This window comes from Osmerus eperlanus, chromosome 21 (assembly GCF_963692335.1).
Source record: "Osmerus eperlanus chromosome 21, fOsmEpe2.1, whole genome shotgun sequence".
In the NCBI taxonomy this organism is placed as follows: domain Eukaryota; kingdom Metazoa; phylum Chordata; class Actinopteri; order Osmeriformes; family Osmeridae; genus Osmerus; species Osmerus eperlanus.
In genome coordinates this window covers 12042792-12057162 of record NC_085038.1, presented here as the reverse complement: position 1 = coordinate 12057162, position 14371 = coordinate 12042792, and the positions used below count along the sequence as shown (strand labels likewise).

The window sequence follows — 14371 nt, the reverse complement described above, 5'->3', positions numbered from 1 at the left end:
GAATTTCACCTAGATTTTTTCTGTTTGAATGTCATAATTTGAACTTGGCTTCATTTGATTGGACATAGGCAAATACCTGCAGGGAAGGGGAGGTCATTGCCCCCTTTAAATGCAGGTGTTTTTCTGAGTCAAGGTGTCTTACGCACTCTTGTCCTCCTCCTGACTCTGTCATCTGATTGTCAACCAGTAACGGTACTCTACAAGGATGTCGAAGCCCGGTGGATTCAGCAGCCAATCTTCGACACCAGCCGCCGGTAAAGCGGGCGTGCTCAAAAGCTACCCGACGATCTCCTCTGCCAAGGCCGACCTAATGAGCCCTATGGCATCCAGTATGGATCCAAAGGACCAGTCGGCCAAGACCAAGGAGAAGGACCAGATGGTCGGGTTGAACGATAAATTCGTAGCTTTCATCGACAAGGTAGGCTTTAAAGCAAAACTTGTTTTCTTTCTCACTGTAACTTACCAGAATATTGATGCAATTTGCATAAATATAAAATCAATGACGTTTTTATCCTTTTACTTTTCTTGTTTACTCACATTGGGCTTAAAAAGTTTTTAGTTTTTTTTAAGATCATAAAAACAATCAAATAGTTTGACACTAGTTTACAAAAAGTGTTTACACAATGCACGGTCACGGTCAAAGCATGTTACCTGCGGGAAAATGTACTATCCGACTCGCCTGCTTGTCAGGCACTCTGTTTCCGTGCTCCGGGCTAGGCAAAGTATTGAGCGTAGCCTGCTTTAGGCTCCGGGCATGCTAGCGTTTACTGCAACCAATCCGAGACACACTGTACTCTATGCACTGTAGGAAACTAACCGGGGGTTAACTGTCTGCCGCCTCAGTCTCGGCACCCAGTGGCCAGGTAGAGATGTGCAGTTACGTTAGAAAGTAATTCCTCACTACCAATTAAAAGTGTCCTGTCGGGAATTGGTCATGTTTGTCTCTCTCTCTCACTCACACACACACGCACAGACACACATGCACACACAGTGAATTCATGCACAGACTGCACACCGTTAACCTTAGCTATGGCTAAATATCCTCTCTCCAAGAGCATAGTCTAGTTTTGACCCCAGGCATTACAGACACAAACGTTGGCAACAAGGGAAAGCAATTTATTTATTTCCATGTCATGATATAAGTACATACTTTAATAATATTTGTCATATAATGTATTTGTGATAGACGTATGAAATATATCAATAATACCTCCCCTCACCCCATTCACCTCCAGGTCCAGCACCTGGAGCAGGAGAACAAGAAGCTGGAGACAAGGCTGAGGATTCTTCTGGATCAGGAGGGCTACAAGGGCAAAGTCGAGGACATCGTCAGCCAGCAGCAAGCCGACCTGCAGCGCCAGATAGACGGGTTGGACCAGGACCGGCACAAGCTGGAGGCAGAACTGCTCAAGAACCAGAAAGAAGTGGATCACACTCGCCAGAGGTGAGAGGCTGGCTTCTGTTGTCCTCGCTGCACCAGTCTAGTCCACGCACACAGGGGAGGATCCAGAAATGTTTCACCTGGGGTGGCAAGGGGGTGGGGGCGGGGGGGCAGGAGGTAGTTGTAGGGTTGCATGGAGGCATGGAGGGACAGTGTGACCTGATGCCACCTTCAATTATTACAACGTTGTAGTTTAAATAGTGCCAATAATAATATTATAGTATTATGTATTATTATATTCATATTATATTCATATTTTTTAATGAAATGTACTATAATGTAAAACATGTCTTTATTTTAGCGAGATTAGGGAGATTGAGGGAGGTTTAGTTTTTTGGGGATCCGCCAGTTCTCACACACGCACACACACACACGCACACACACACACACACACACACACACACACACACACACACACACACACACACACACACACACACACACACACACACACACACACACACACACACACACACACACACACACACTGAGATGGAGCAAACAAGAGACTTCCCATCAAATCATTCAGACATGCTGCTGCTTGTCACTCCAAGACCTTCCTGCTACTGCATTCAAAGCCACCTAACCCTCTCATGACCCCACCACCCCAAATCCCACCTTTACATAAGCAAGGATCTGTAAGCCTCCTTAGTGAGGTGGGATAGAGCACACCTCCCACTCCCCTCCAGCCCACCCCCTAACGGGGGCCCATGTGCCTTGCAGTACCCAGAGAAGGAGCTTAGAGTCTGGGGAGAATCAGGGCAGGGAGCCAGGCTGTGTGGGCTGTGGGGCTATGTCTGGGCCATCCATTCACTAGGTCTGGTTCTGGTTTTGGGTCTGGTCTAGCTCATCTCAGCCCAGTGCCACACGAGGTCTATTTGTCAGTCTGACTGTCTGTTTGCACGAGAGAGGAAAACTACGACTATGTGTGATTGGGTGTTGACGATCCGTTAGGATGTGATAGTGCACTGTGTGTGTGTGTGTATCCTCATCCATGTCCTGAATCATCCTATGTGTACGTGTTGTGCAGCTACGAGGATGAGTACCAGAAGAAGACTGAGCTGGAGAACGAGTTTGTCATCAACAAGAAGGTGACAAGGTTTCCTCCACCCCCCTCCCATTCTTCCTCCATCCATATATTCCTCTCCTGTGTGACATCTATATCTCCATGTGTGTGTGTGTGTGTGTGTTGAGGACGTGGATGAGGGACACCTGGCTACAGTGAACCTGGCTCTGGAGCTGGAAGACCTGATGGGAGAGCTGGACTTCCTGAAGCAGGGCTTTGATGAGGTAGGACTGACTGACAGGCCTCACTGGCCAATCCCATTTAGGTTACACAAGGGATCGGTTCCGTGTTCCTAATTCCCGCCCCCTCAGTCAGGTCTGTGATACGGATGCACTATACCTGGTGGAGGGCAGAGGGCGCTGTTGATTTGTTCTCCTTTACAATAGATGACGTTGTAGTGTGTGAATGTGTGTGTGTGTGTGTGTTTGTGGTTTTGTTTAGCCACCCTTATATGGGAGCCAAATGTCCTCACAAGTAAACATGAAAAACGTGACCTTGTGGGGGTCTTTTGCTGGGCCCCAGAACTTTAAATGCTTTGATCAGGAGGTTTAAGGTGTTTTAGTGTTAGAATTATTTTAAGGGTTAGGGTTAAGGTTAAGGTTAGGGATAACCCAATTCTGAATGGGACTGAATCGCCGGCTCCACAAGGATAGAAAAACAAACATGTGTGTGTGTGTGTGTGTATAGGAAATTAAGGAGCTGCAGTCCCAGATTCAGAACGAGACAGTCAAATTGACTCAAGATAACAGGCGTGCTCTGGACATGGACGAGATAGTGGACAACGTCAAGGCCCAGTACAGCGAGATGACTGCCAGGACCAGAGAGGAGGCCGAGCTATGGAATCAGAAGAAGGTAGGACACACACACACACATGCATACACAAGAATATACAGACATACATACATACGCATCTACTCATACACTTATACACACAGACATACAGTACACATGCACACGCACGCATACACACGCACAGACATATACACATACCCATGCAGACACATAACATACACAAACACATGTACACATACACACGCACTTACAGAATTACGGTTAACAATGATTGTGTTTTTAATCTCTCTCTCCCTTTCATTTCCACTCCATCCCTCCCCACTCTCTCCTCTCCATCCCTCTCTCCTCTCCATCCCTCTCTCCTCTCCATCCCTCTCTCCTCTCCATCCCTCTCTCCTCTACATCCCTCTCTCCTCTCCATCCCTCTCTCCTCTCCATCCCTCTCTCCTCTCCATCCCTCTCTCCTCTCCATCCCTCTCTCCTCTCCATCCCTCTCTCCTCTCCATCCCTCTCTCCTCTACATCCCTCTCTCCTCTCCATCCCTCTCTCCTCTCCATCCCTCTCTCCTCTCCATCCCTCTCTCCTCTCCATCCCTCTCTCCTCTACATCCCTCTCTCCTCTCCATCCCTCTCTCCTCTCCATCCCTCTCTCCTCTCCATCCCTCTCTCCTCTCCATCCCTCTCTCCTCTCCATCCCTCTCTCCTCTCCATCCCTCTCTCCTCTACATCCCTCTCTCCTCTCCATCCCTCTCTCCTCTCCATCCCTCTCTCCTCTCCATCCCTCTCTCCTCTCCATCCCTCTCTCCCCTCTCCTCTCCTCCTCAGATGGATGACATGGTTCTGAAGGCAGGAAAATACGACCAGGAGGTGAGGGACATTAAGAAGGAGATCGCTGACATGCTGCGCGTCATACAGAGACTCAACGCAGACCTGGATGCCCTCAGGAAGAGAGTGAGACACACACGCACACGCACACACACACTGACACACACTCACACTCACAGCAGTCACTGACACTGCTCCTCCTCTCCTTACAGAAAGAATCTCTGGAGAAGGACATCGAGGATGCGGAGGTGGCAGGTTTGAAGGACATGGGCCAGGCCCGGGAGGACAAGCTCCAGCTGGAGGAGGCACTGCGACGCGCCAAGCAGGACATGGCCCTGCAGGTCCGGGAGTACCAGGAGCTGATGAACCTCAAGCTGGCCCTGGACATCGAGATCGCCACCTACCGCAAGCTGCTGGAAGGGGAGGAGAAGCGGTGAGGAAGAGGAGGGGAGGTGGATAGAGGAGTGTGTGTGTGTGTGTGTAGGGGGGGGGGGGGGGTAGGTGTGTGTGTGTGTGTGTGTGTAAAAGAGAGAGAGAGACTGATTGAGTATTAAACCCTTCTGTGCTTCCTCGACAGGATGAACAATCACATGCGCCAGTCAGGTGAGATGTTCCGCATCTCCTCTAGTTGGGTGTGCTCAAGCCTTCGGCGAGAGCACAACCTTTGTTCTCTCACATATATATTCATTATTATTTATTTTTGCCCCCCTAAATCTTTGTCAATATTTGGCCTACATAGACAAACTAGGTGTCAAAAGTTTAGTCTTGGTAGCGATTGAGTTGCTTGTATTTCTATTTACGTTCCGTTGCATGGTTTAGGCTGAAGTTTTTGTGGCAAAAAGTGAAGCTAATTTGCTAGCCACAGTCACTGACGTTACTAACGTCACTACGTCACTAACGTCACGAAAACATGCGTGACTACCTGTAGCAGAACATTCGTTTCACATCTGTTACCTTGGGGGATAGCTAGGCTAACTATAGCTTTACTGCAAGGCAGCTGCAGAAACGCCACAAGCAAAGAGGCAACGGTGATAACTATTTACTCATTTTACTTTGTGATGTGAAACACAATTGTGAAATGTAATGTACAATATTAGCTGATATTATTAAGGAAGTAGGCCCACATCTACTTTCGGAAACGGTAGTCTACTGTTTCACTGAAGCATTAGCATGACATTAGCCTCTGTTGCCCGGGCAACACATAGCTACTACAGTGGTCTATGATGCATCTGTTTTCAATCGTTAAAATAAACATTCCTCACAAATACATTTTCGTTGTAGGATTTATTATGACATTACATTACAAGTAAACGATTTGTTGGTGAAATTATCATTACCTGTGGTTTCAAACCAGTGTTGCTCACTGAAACGCTGTAGCCTACGCGAGACACTACAAAAACATCTACACAGCTGTTTAGGAAGTCAAACGGCGACAGAACATGTTCGGCACTCCCCTTACTTAAATCAAAAATCTATCTAACTACTAACCTGAACTTCATTGCCACAGCCTAAACTTTGTCAATCTGTTCATGAAAATAATTAATTTCAGCCTAAACCGTACAACGGAACGTTTAATCGAATTCAACCAACGCAATCGCTACCGAGACGAACACAGCAGTAGTCTAGTACTGTACTGTAGTAGTAGAATTTACCGGGGCAGCTTCTCCACACAGGGCTATATCGCATTTTGCGTTGTTACTGACAATGGTCGCTACCAGTGAGCTTTTTATGAATGAGCGATTTTCCACTAAATAAATGTCAAGCTTATTTACGTTTTTGGGAAGGGAAAACTTAAAAGGACGTTTAAGTCATAGAGATTAGGTCCATTTTTACACCGGTCTGCCAAATGTATTCGTTTTGATTCGGCTATGAGGCTGCCTCTTGCAGGGGAAATGAGAAGACATCATATTTCATTCTACACTTCACTCGGATTTTGAGTTGTAAATGAGCAGCAAAAAAAAGATGCTTTTAAATCTATGTAATATTTATACATAATAAGTAGGCCCTATGCATTTTTATATAAAATATACAGGAATATCAGTTGTAAAAATGGCATTAAAATCACTGTACAACCGACGCAAGCAAGCACACCCTACAATTTCCCCAGAAATTGTACCCTCTCTAGTTCCCTTTTACCAGACACAAGCCTAGATGCCCCATCCACGTACAGGTTGTCTTTGTTGTGTATTTGTGTGTTTGTGTGTGTGTGTGTGAACACATAGGTTCCTTCTAAACTCCACCCTGTCTCATTTGCTCAGATTTCTAAAACATACCAACCAATCCAGTCCTTGCTTGCACGCAGACCACGAGACACTGGCAAAGCTTCACAACATCTCCAAGCCCCTCCTATCTGAACCCGTCACCCAAGCAACCAGCCCCATCGCCACAGCTAACCACGCCCCCAAGAAGCGTTTGCTGATCAAAGTCGAGGTGGACGAGGGGCGGGTCATATCCGAGAGCTCACACTACGACGACTAGCTCAACCGACTGTCAATCAAATTCTGTCCCTGTGGTAACACCGCACTGCAATATACCCACTGTGTTTGTGTTTTGTATTAATGGTTGATGTAGCCCATGAATTGTCTGGTGAAAACAGTTTAGGAAGTTTAATTATTTACCTCAGCGAATTGATTGAAGTCTGTGTTGGTGAATAAAAGTCAATGTAAAGATTGGCTGAGTCCTATTTCTCCTTCCTTCAGCACCAGCAGCACTTACTTTCTCTCCAAGACATGCTTCTCTAGTTCCAAACATTCCAAACCAGTATGGTTCTGTGGTGTGAGAGAAGTACTTTCTTGTGTCTCTTCATCATGTCTAAAAATAAAATCGAGTCATCAAACTTCTCGTTTGAGTTTTGCACGTTTAAGGGGTGTATGTGTGTGCGTGTGTGTATATGTATCTGGTACAAACGGCAGTTCCTCCTGTTTGTCTCAGGCCAGCTCTCTCAGGCCAGCTCAGTTCAGACACGAGACACATGCTTCTCCTGCCGTCTGATCGCAGGAACGCCAAAACATGGCCGACGGACAGATCTGATGCCATGTGGACTGACGTTGTGCTCCATTCAGCTGTTTACTGAAAGAGAACATGCTGTTCCGTGTGCTGTGTGTTCTGTCTGCCCGGGCCGGCCGGGCAGGAAGGAGGGAAAGAGAGAGTAAGGAGGATTCTGGGAATGCCAACCTGTGATGAAGAGAAGGACTGAGATGAAAGAAAAGAGGTGTGCAGGCAGGGCTGCTGAAGGGAGAGACAGGTGGGCCTTTCATCTCGGACTGAATCTCGTGTCTGTCTCTTGTCAAGAGCTCACACACACAGGCGCACACTCGTGGCTTTGGCTCAAACACATCTAATGAACGGTCAACATGCACACATTCATTCGCTCTGTCTCAAGTCTTGCTCTATGCTTTCTAGTCTCTCTCGCTCTCTGTCTCACACACACACACACACACACTCTTAGGGAACAACTCCCCCCCCCTCCCCCTGTGTTAATAATTCTTTGTCCTCAACGTCATATAAATATTCTGCCCTTGCAGAGGCCTGTTAGTTTGCGCCACAGCCTGTGTCTACCCCTGATTCATAGAGCAACCTCTCACGCTATGTTGACAAATGTTGTTTAGAAGACCGCTATGAAAAGTCAAACACAAAGACTTGCTGTGCAGCTGTAGGGAGGTAGACAGGAACGCAACTATGATCTAATACAGTCAAATACACGGGACATACTTGATCTGGTTCAGTCGACAAAACGGGTACAGCACATTTTTGTACTTGACCCAGGTCTACGGTTCATCTCTTGTCCCGGACGCTGGAGAGATAGTGTTAGTGGAGGGTTTCACGCGTTACTTTGGAGTTACTGCAAAGTAGCTGGAGTGTTACTGCAGCGTTGTCCTCTCATGAGCGTGAGCACAGTGGATCTGCTCCCCATTCTACATGCATAGGAATGGACGTGGAACCTTGTGTCCTTCTTTTAAAAAACTGGATCGTGGGGGCCTAAACAAATGTTCCGTTTGTTTATTGGGTCGGCCGGCCCTGCACATACCAGCAACCAACACCTAATCTTTTCCTTCTCGCTCCTCCACCTCTCAGGCATATGTGGCCCTTCCCCCCCCTCCTCTCTCTCCCCAGTCCCACCTCTTTCCCTTTCCCCCTCTCGCTCTGGCCTTTCCTTCCTCTCTCATCCTCCCCCTCGTTCTCTCCCCCACATCCTCTCTAACTAGTGTCAGAGATGGAGCATGGGAGGACCAGGGAGACGTTTCTGGCTGCAATGATTGATGGAGCGAATTTATGACCCATTTAGCAGACTTCCACTGAGTCTACATCTGTGTCACACAAACTCCTTATCTCACAAAATCACTGCCGTTCTTCCGAATACAGCTAAAAACACGTAGCTTTATTAACCGAACGAGAAACATTTGTACAACTCTTTATTTTTTTTAACTACTGGCACAAATGCTTTGGGTCACACTGTAAATGAACTAGGGTAGCGTAGCATAGCACATCAACAGGCTTAGATGGATATAAAGCCACTTTTCCACTACTTCAGGTACTGCTCCGGCTGGACACAACTCACCTCAATACGCAGTAGTACTTGGTTTCCTCTGCACTACTCCTACCTGACCCCCTCGCTCTGATGTCTACTTCAACGCAACACTCACTTGCTGGACCCTTTTGTCGGTAACACATAGCGTAACTGAACCTCAATAAACAAGAAAATTGACATTTAGGTCTAATCGACTAGTCCACTGGAAAAGAAAATGACGGCCACTATCATAGACAGCGACTCCTGTGAAGTAACTTGGCTATTTAAACATTGTGGCGATAATATCTGGACAATCAGTAGTCTGCAGTGTTTCCCGTTACCTTTTGAACATCGCCTAGCCTCCTGGACCCAAGATGGAGGTTCTATCCCCAAAAAACTCAGGATACCAGGTACCGGACTCGCCAGATGAAAAAACGAAATTTGAGTCAGGCTGAAATGTGTAGTGGAAAAGGGCCAAAGATTGGTGACAAGATTTCCCGTGTGTTAGAGCAGCAAGATAATTATTTCGGCTGCCAGACACACTACAGACACTGGATAGACACTCAAACAGATGGACAGACTGGCAGCCAGACAGAGAAAAACATATGAGACAGTATGAGATGGGGAGAATATTGGATCAAAACGATGGATCAAACCATCGTTTTGTCAAGACTGATTGGAGTGTGTTTGTTACCTAGACACCCATTCATGTATCTTTCAACCCATTTTCTATTCTCCATCCCTCCTATCACTCAATCTCACAGTTCATCCCTTCATCCACCCATCCATCTCTCCCCATATCCCCCAGTCCTCTCAGAGAGCCATATCCTCTGGGTCCTGAGTCCTTGTCCTCCACCGGTCTCTCAGTTTATGTATGAGCTTCCTGGCTGGGTCAGTGTACTGCCTGTTAGCCAGGCCCAGCACCAGAGGGACCACAGCCATGGAACCAATCCCGGTGCAGGACAGCACGATGTGTGTGGTGGGGTTCCCCACGGCCTCCTCCCTGAGGAGGAACGCCACGCACACGTGCGTGTAGATGATGTAGGGCACCCAGCATGCCAGGAAGGTCAGCGACACCGCCGCCACGCAACGCGCGTACCGCAGGTTCAAGCGCTGCTCCTGGTCGGAGGCCTGACCCCCCGCCGCCCCCCTCCTCCGGCGCCCCGCCCCCTGCTCCAGCGAGCGGTGCTGCCGGCAGATGTCCCTCAGCTGGCCGCGTGTGATCCACAGGACGCGGCCCGTCATGGCGGCGATGGACAAGATGGCGGGCACCAGGAGCCCGTACACCTCCAGGTAGATGAAGGCGTTGGGGAACACACGGCGGTACGAGCAACACTCTGTCCCCTCCGCCTCCGCGCTCGTCGAGCAGTTCTCCGGCGCCGGCGTCCCTGAGCTGTTGACGGGGCAGCAGCCGTTCCAGTCCGGGCCGGCCCGGTTGTTCCAGCCGAATGCCGGCAGCGAAGCGTAGAGCAACGGCGGCGTCCAAACGGCGAGGAGAGCCAGGGGGAACTGGCGGTGGACCCAGAAGCTGCTGTAGTGCAGCGGACTCACAATGCACATGTAGCGCTCGTAGTGAACCATGACCAGGTTGAACAGGAAGGCCAGGAACAGGAAGTTGGGGAAGATGTGGACGAGGAGACAGGAAGTGAAGCTGAGGGGGCGGTTCAGACCCATCCAGGGGATGAAGGGCAAGGCCACGCCAGTACACAAGTCCGCCACCAGCAGGCTCAGGAAGAAGTAGTTGGGAGTGTTGTGGAGCTGGCGGTTGGAGCCAATGCCTACGATGATGAGCAGGTTGGCGAGGATGATGGTGGTGGAGAGGGGGATGGTGATGGCGTAGATGAGGCGGGCCTCCGAGAGCAGGCGGGAGGAGGAGGTGTTGTGGTCCATCGTCACGGCAACGTCAATGGTTGTGCTGGTTTTGTTGTGATGATGGTCAAACCGCCTCAGTTACTTCCTCCTCCTCCTCTGGTCCCATCATAAAGTCCTGAGGAGATAAAACACACAGATCAGACTCCAGACAGATATAGATACAGATAGATCATACTTCAGATGGATGTAGATAAATCAAATACCAGATAGATGTAGATGCAGATAGATCAAACACTAGATAGATATAGAAAAATATGATACTGCACCTTGCCAACAACAAGTATGGCCAGAGGAACCATCTTTTATTGTAAAGCCCTATGTGAAATGTATTCACAGTAAACCGGAAGTGTTCATTTACTGTAACTGTAACATATCAGAAGTAAGGGCACCTGAGAGTGGACCTATATAAACACTCAATGAGAAACATGAATACTCCTGGTGTGAAATTAGCACTAGCAAAAAGTCTATACAAACACACATGATTTGATCCAAGTTGATTCATTGGTTAGATTGGTCACATATGAAACAAATACATGTTTACCATTTAGATGTGTCCCCTTGTTCCTCATGCTTGACCCACACCCTACAGATATCACTTCTGCTTTCAACAGTTTTATAGGTTTTGACTTGTGACACAATGGTCCTGAAATACTGATTCTAAATCACCCAATTTGTATGCCTTGCTTGGGGGTTGTAAATCCTCTATCTCTTAGTGACATAAACTGGTTTATGTTTGGTCAGGCTGTTGGTAAACTGATTTGGGATGGGTTGACTGATAATATATTGATTTATGATTGATGTGCCCCTCAGGGGACTGGACTGAGTGTCCTGATGTGATCTGATCTCTTTCAGGGACACACATGAATCAATGTGCGTGTGTTGTGTTTGTGCCTATGTATGTGTCTGTATGTGTGTGTGTGTGTGTGTTTGTGTGTGTGTGTAAGAAAGAGCTAGAGAAGGAAAGGGATACACAAATAGACACAGAAAGAAAGAGAGAAGTAGTGAGAGAAAAAGAAGTGAGAGGGAAAGAGAAGGAACAAGAGTGAAAGAGAGAGTAAATGGGGTAGAGATAGAGAGCAAGAAAGAAAAAACAACCAAGACTAGTGAAAGAAAAAGAGAGAAGGGTGAGAAAAAGAGAAAAAGAAAAGAAAGGAAAAACAATCTCTTTCTGTTGTCCAAAATGCACACAAACTCATCACAAAGGAAATGTGATATCAAACATGGCTCCCCGAACAGCTTGAGGGGGAGCTGGACCAGTCACAACAGGCCACCACCAGTCAATAATTGATGAGTGCAGACTCTTTGGTTCTGTCTCTCATTATGCTCTCTGTATTTTGGGGTGCCAGTTTGCTGAGTTCAACAAATGCTCTCAGCACAGGCTGAAATGAAATGACATCACAAAAAGATATCACACCATCATCTCTCATTATAACTTTCCTTTAAGGCTGTAAGGCTGAAGTTGCTTACCGGTAATCATGTGTATGCATTTAGCTTGCGTGTTAATGTGTTTCATTTAGGTTTAAGCAGGTTTCATAAGTCTGTGAGCTGAACTGAGACTTGTAACTTATTCATGTAGTAAACTGGTGTGTCACATCTTCGTTTTCCCTCACACAAACACACACACACACACAGACAGACACACAGAGAGACACACACACACACACACCACAAACACAGATATATACACACGTATAAATGAAGGCTTACACACTCACCTGCATAAACACTCACACTTCCCCTGACACAAATGCAAAGACGCGCACATTAAGTAGATACAAGCACACACACCTATACCCCTCCACACACACGTAGGTAGACACACCTACACACGCACGTCAAACATGTCACATAAGGGTGAGCAGGGGAGGAATCTTCTCTGGTTGTAAATCGAAAATGCTATTCAGCGAAAATGCTATTCAGCGACAAAGATACAGAAGTGGGTTCATGTCTTTTGATGAGTGTGTTCAGGAGAGATTCTCACATAAGCAAAGGATTCACCTTGTGCACACAAACAAGCACACGCACACACATGTACATGTACAAACACACTCGCACACACAGACATACTGTCCTTTCTGAAAGGACATGGATAATGCATGTCTTTCTGGTGACTATGTTCGGCTAACAGACAGCCCCAGTGACATTATGTGCGTCACACACCGATTAAATCATGTTTCAGTTGAGGTTGCTTCAGTCCACTACATGTGGTGAGATAGGAGGAAGACAACGTGATAACTCCAACATGATCAGTAGTTTAGGGTTTCTCTACTTTTGCACATTGACAAGATGTTCAGTCCAATAATATAATTTGGTACAAAACTAAAGCAGTCATATTTAAGTAGCACATATACTGTATATGTATATGTATGTGCGTGTAGATCTGTGTCTGTAAAGATAGATATTACATAATGAGGGAGTTTATTATTATTTAAGTTTATTTGTGACAAAGTGGTGTAGTGAAGGACCAACATAACTCATGGTCTAATAAAACTTGAATAAAAAGATACCGGCATATATAATAAATCCCAAAGTCGGATAGAGACCCACTCACCTCTTCAGGAAAGAGTATCCAGAGAGCCAGTGACCCATGCTAGACCCTGTCCTCAGTAGATCCCTAGTCGTAATCTACTGTCCAAACAGAACAACTCCTCCTCAATCTCCAAACTGCTTCTGCCAGGGAGGGAGAGATTCACCCAGAACCTCAGCTCTTTCTGGGAAACAGAACCAGGCCAGGTGTCAGCTGGGTACTGCTACACATGTAGACCCCTAGCAGAGCCTGAAGTTGAACATCTCTCTTGGTTGGTCTTCCTGCACACACACACTCTCTCCCTCTCACGCTCGTCAGCGTGACAGATGCTGTCTCTCACTGACGCTGATCAGGCCCAGTCTATATCTCTCCATTGGTGTATCAGACACACTGCTGACAGGAATATCGGTTCAACCACAGATCAGACGCCCGTTTGGTGAGACTGAGACAGTGAGAGACGAGAGAGAGGGAAAGAGAGAGAGGGACAGAGAGAGAGAGAGAGAGAGAGAAAGAGAGAGGGACCTATCAGATGCTATCTCTTAAAGGGGAAGCTTACGCCACAACAGGGGAAGTGTGAGTTTGTGTATGCCTGTGTGCATGTGTGTGTGCAGGCCTGGCTTGTGTGTGTGTTTCTGTCTCACCAAAAGGGTCTGACCGATGCATAGCCAGTAACTAGCGTGCTAATGACGTTTATGTGTATGATTTGTTAACCTTTACATTTCGAACAGCTCATTTTGCTCCAGACTTATTGCTGGGCGTTTGTAAGCAGTGAAACCATGGCCAGACGCATTAACAGATAAAACATATACGTGTCCTAATAGATAACACGTGGTCCTCCTCGCATTGTGTATGTGGCCCAGCCAGAAGCATCGTCCCCACCATACATATCTCTGTCCTCTCCAAACATTTACATCCTGATCTCTGTATGTATAAATTCCCCCAAGCGGTCAAACATGCCTCGCTTTTGAACAGGCGGTCAGATGGACGGCCGTTGCCGGGCGAGGGGCCTGTGGCGTTAGGTAAACACGGCGGACGCTCTCGGCGATAGTTTAGACAGACGTGACGGGGAGAAGGATGGCTCGGGTGGTGTCCAGGACTGGTGGAGAGGTGGGGGGGGGAACTGTGATGGTGTATGGGGGGAGCATAGTGGTGTGTGTACGGGGGGGTTGAGGCTGCTGTTACGTGTTTGCATGTGTGGGGAGAAGGGCGGGGTGGGTGTCTGGTGAGAGTGTGTGTGGGAAGGGGGAGTGATAAGAAGGTCAACCATGCAAACCCTCCATTGTCTGTTTTCTAGGGAGACATTAAGCAGATATGTACGCACACAAAAACAGAACAAGCAAGA

The 14371-nt window shown here is 47.4% G+C and overlaps 2 protein-coding genes across 2 annotated transcripts; one reads left to right on the top strand and one right to left on the bottom strand.

The window, feature by feature from the left end:
* Window positions 1-125: 125 nt before the first annotated feature.
* On the top strand, window positions 126-6774 carry LOC134007628 (intermediate filament protein ON3-like). Its single transcript, XM_062447215.1, has 9 exons — window positions 126-418; window positions 1236-1444; window positions 2472-2532; window positions 2636-2731; window positions 3195-3359; window positions 4124-4249; window positions 4336-4556; window positions 4701-4726; window positions 6382-6774. The coding sequence occupies exons 1-9, from the start codon at window positions 206-208 to the stop codon at window positions 6387-6389; spliced, it is 1125 nt and encodes a 374-aa protein (XP_062303199.1). The 5' UTR covers window positions 126-205; the 3' UTR covers window positions 6390-6774.
* A 1716-nt stretch (window positions 6775-8490) lies between these two features.
* LOC134007466 (G-protein coupled bile acid receptor 1-like) lies at window positions 8491-13459 on the bottom strand. The gene is made up of 2 exons (XM_062446940.1): window positions 13054-13459; window positions 8491-10617 (listed from the first exon to the last, which is right to left on the bottom strand). The coding sequence occupies exon 2, from the start codon at window positions 10518-10520 to the stop codon at window positions 9444-9446; it is 1077 nt and encodes a 358-aa protein (XP_062302924.1). The 5' UTR covers window positions 10521-10617; window positions 13054-13459; the 3' UTR covers window positions 8491-9443.
* Between the last annotated feature and the right edge of the window lie 912 nt (window positions 13460-14371).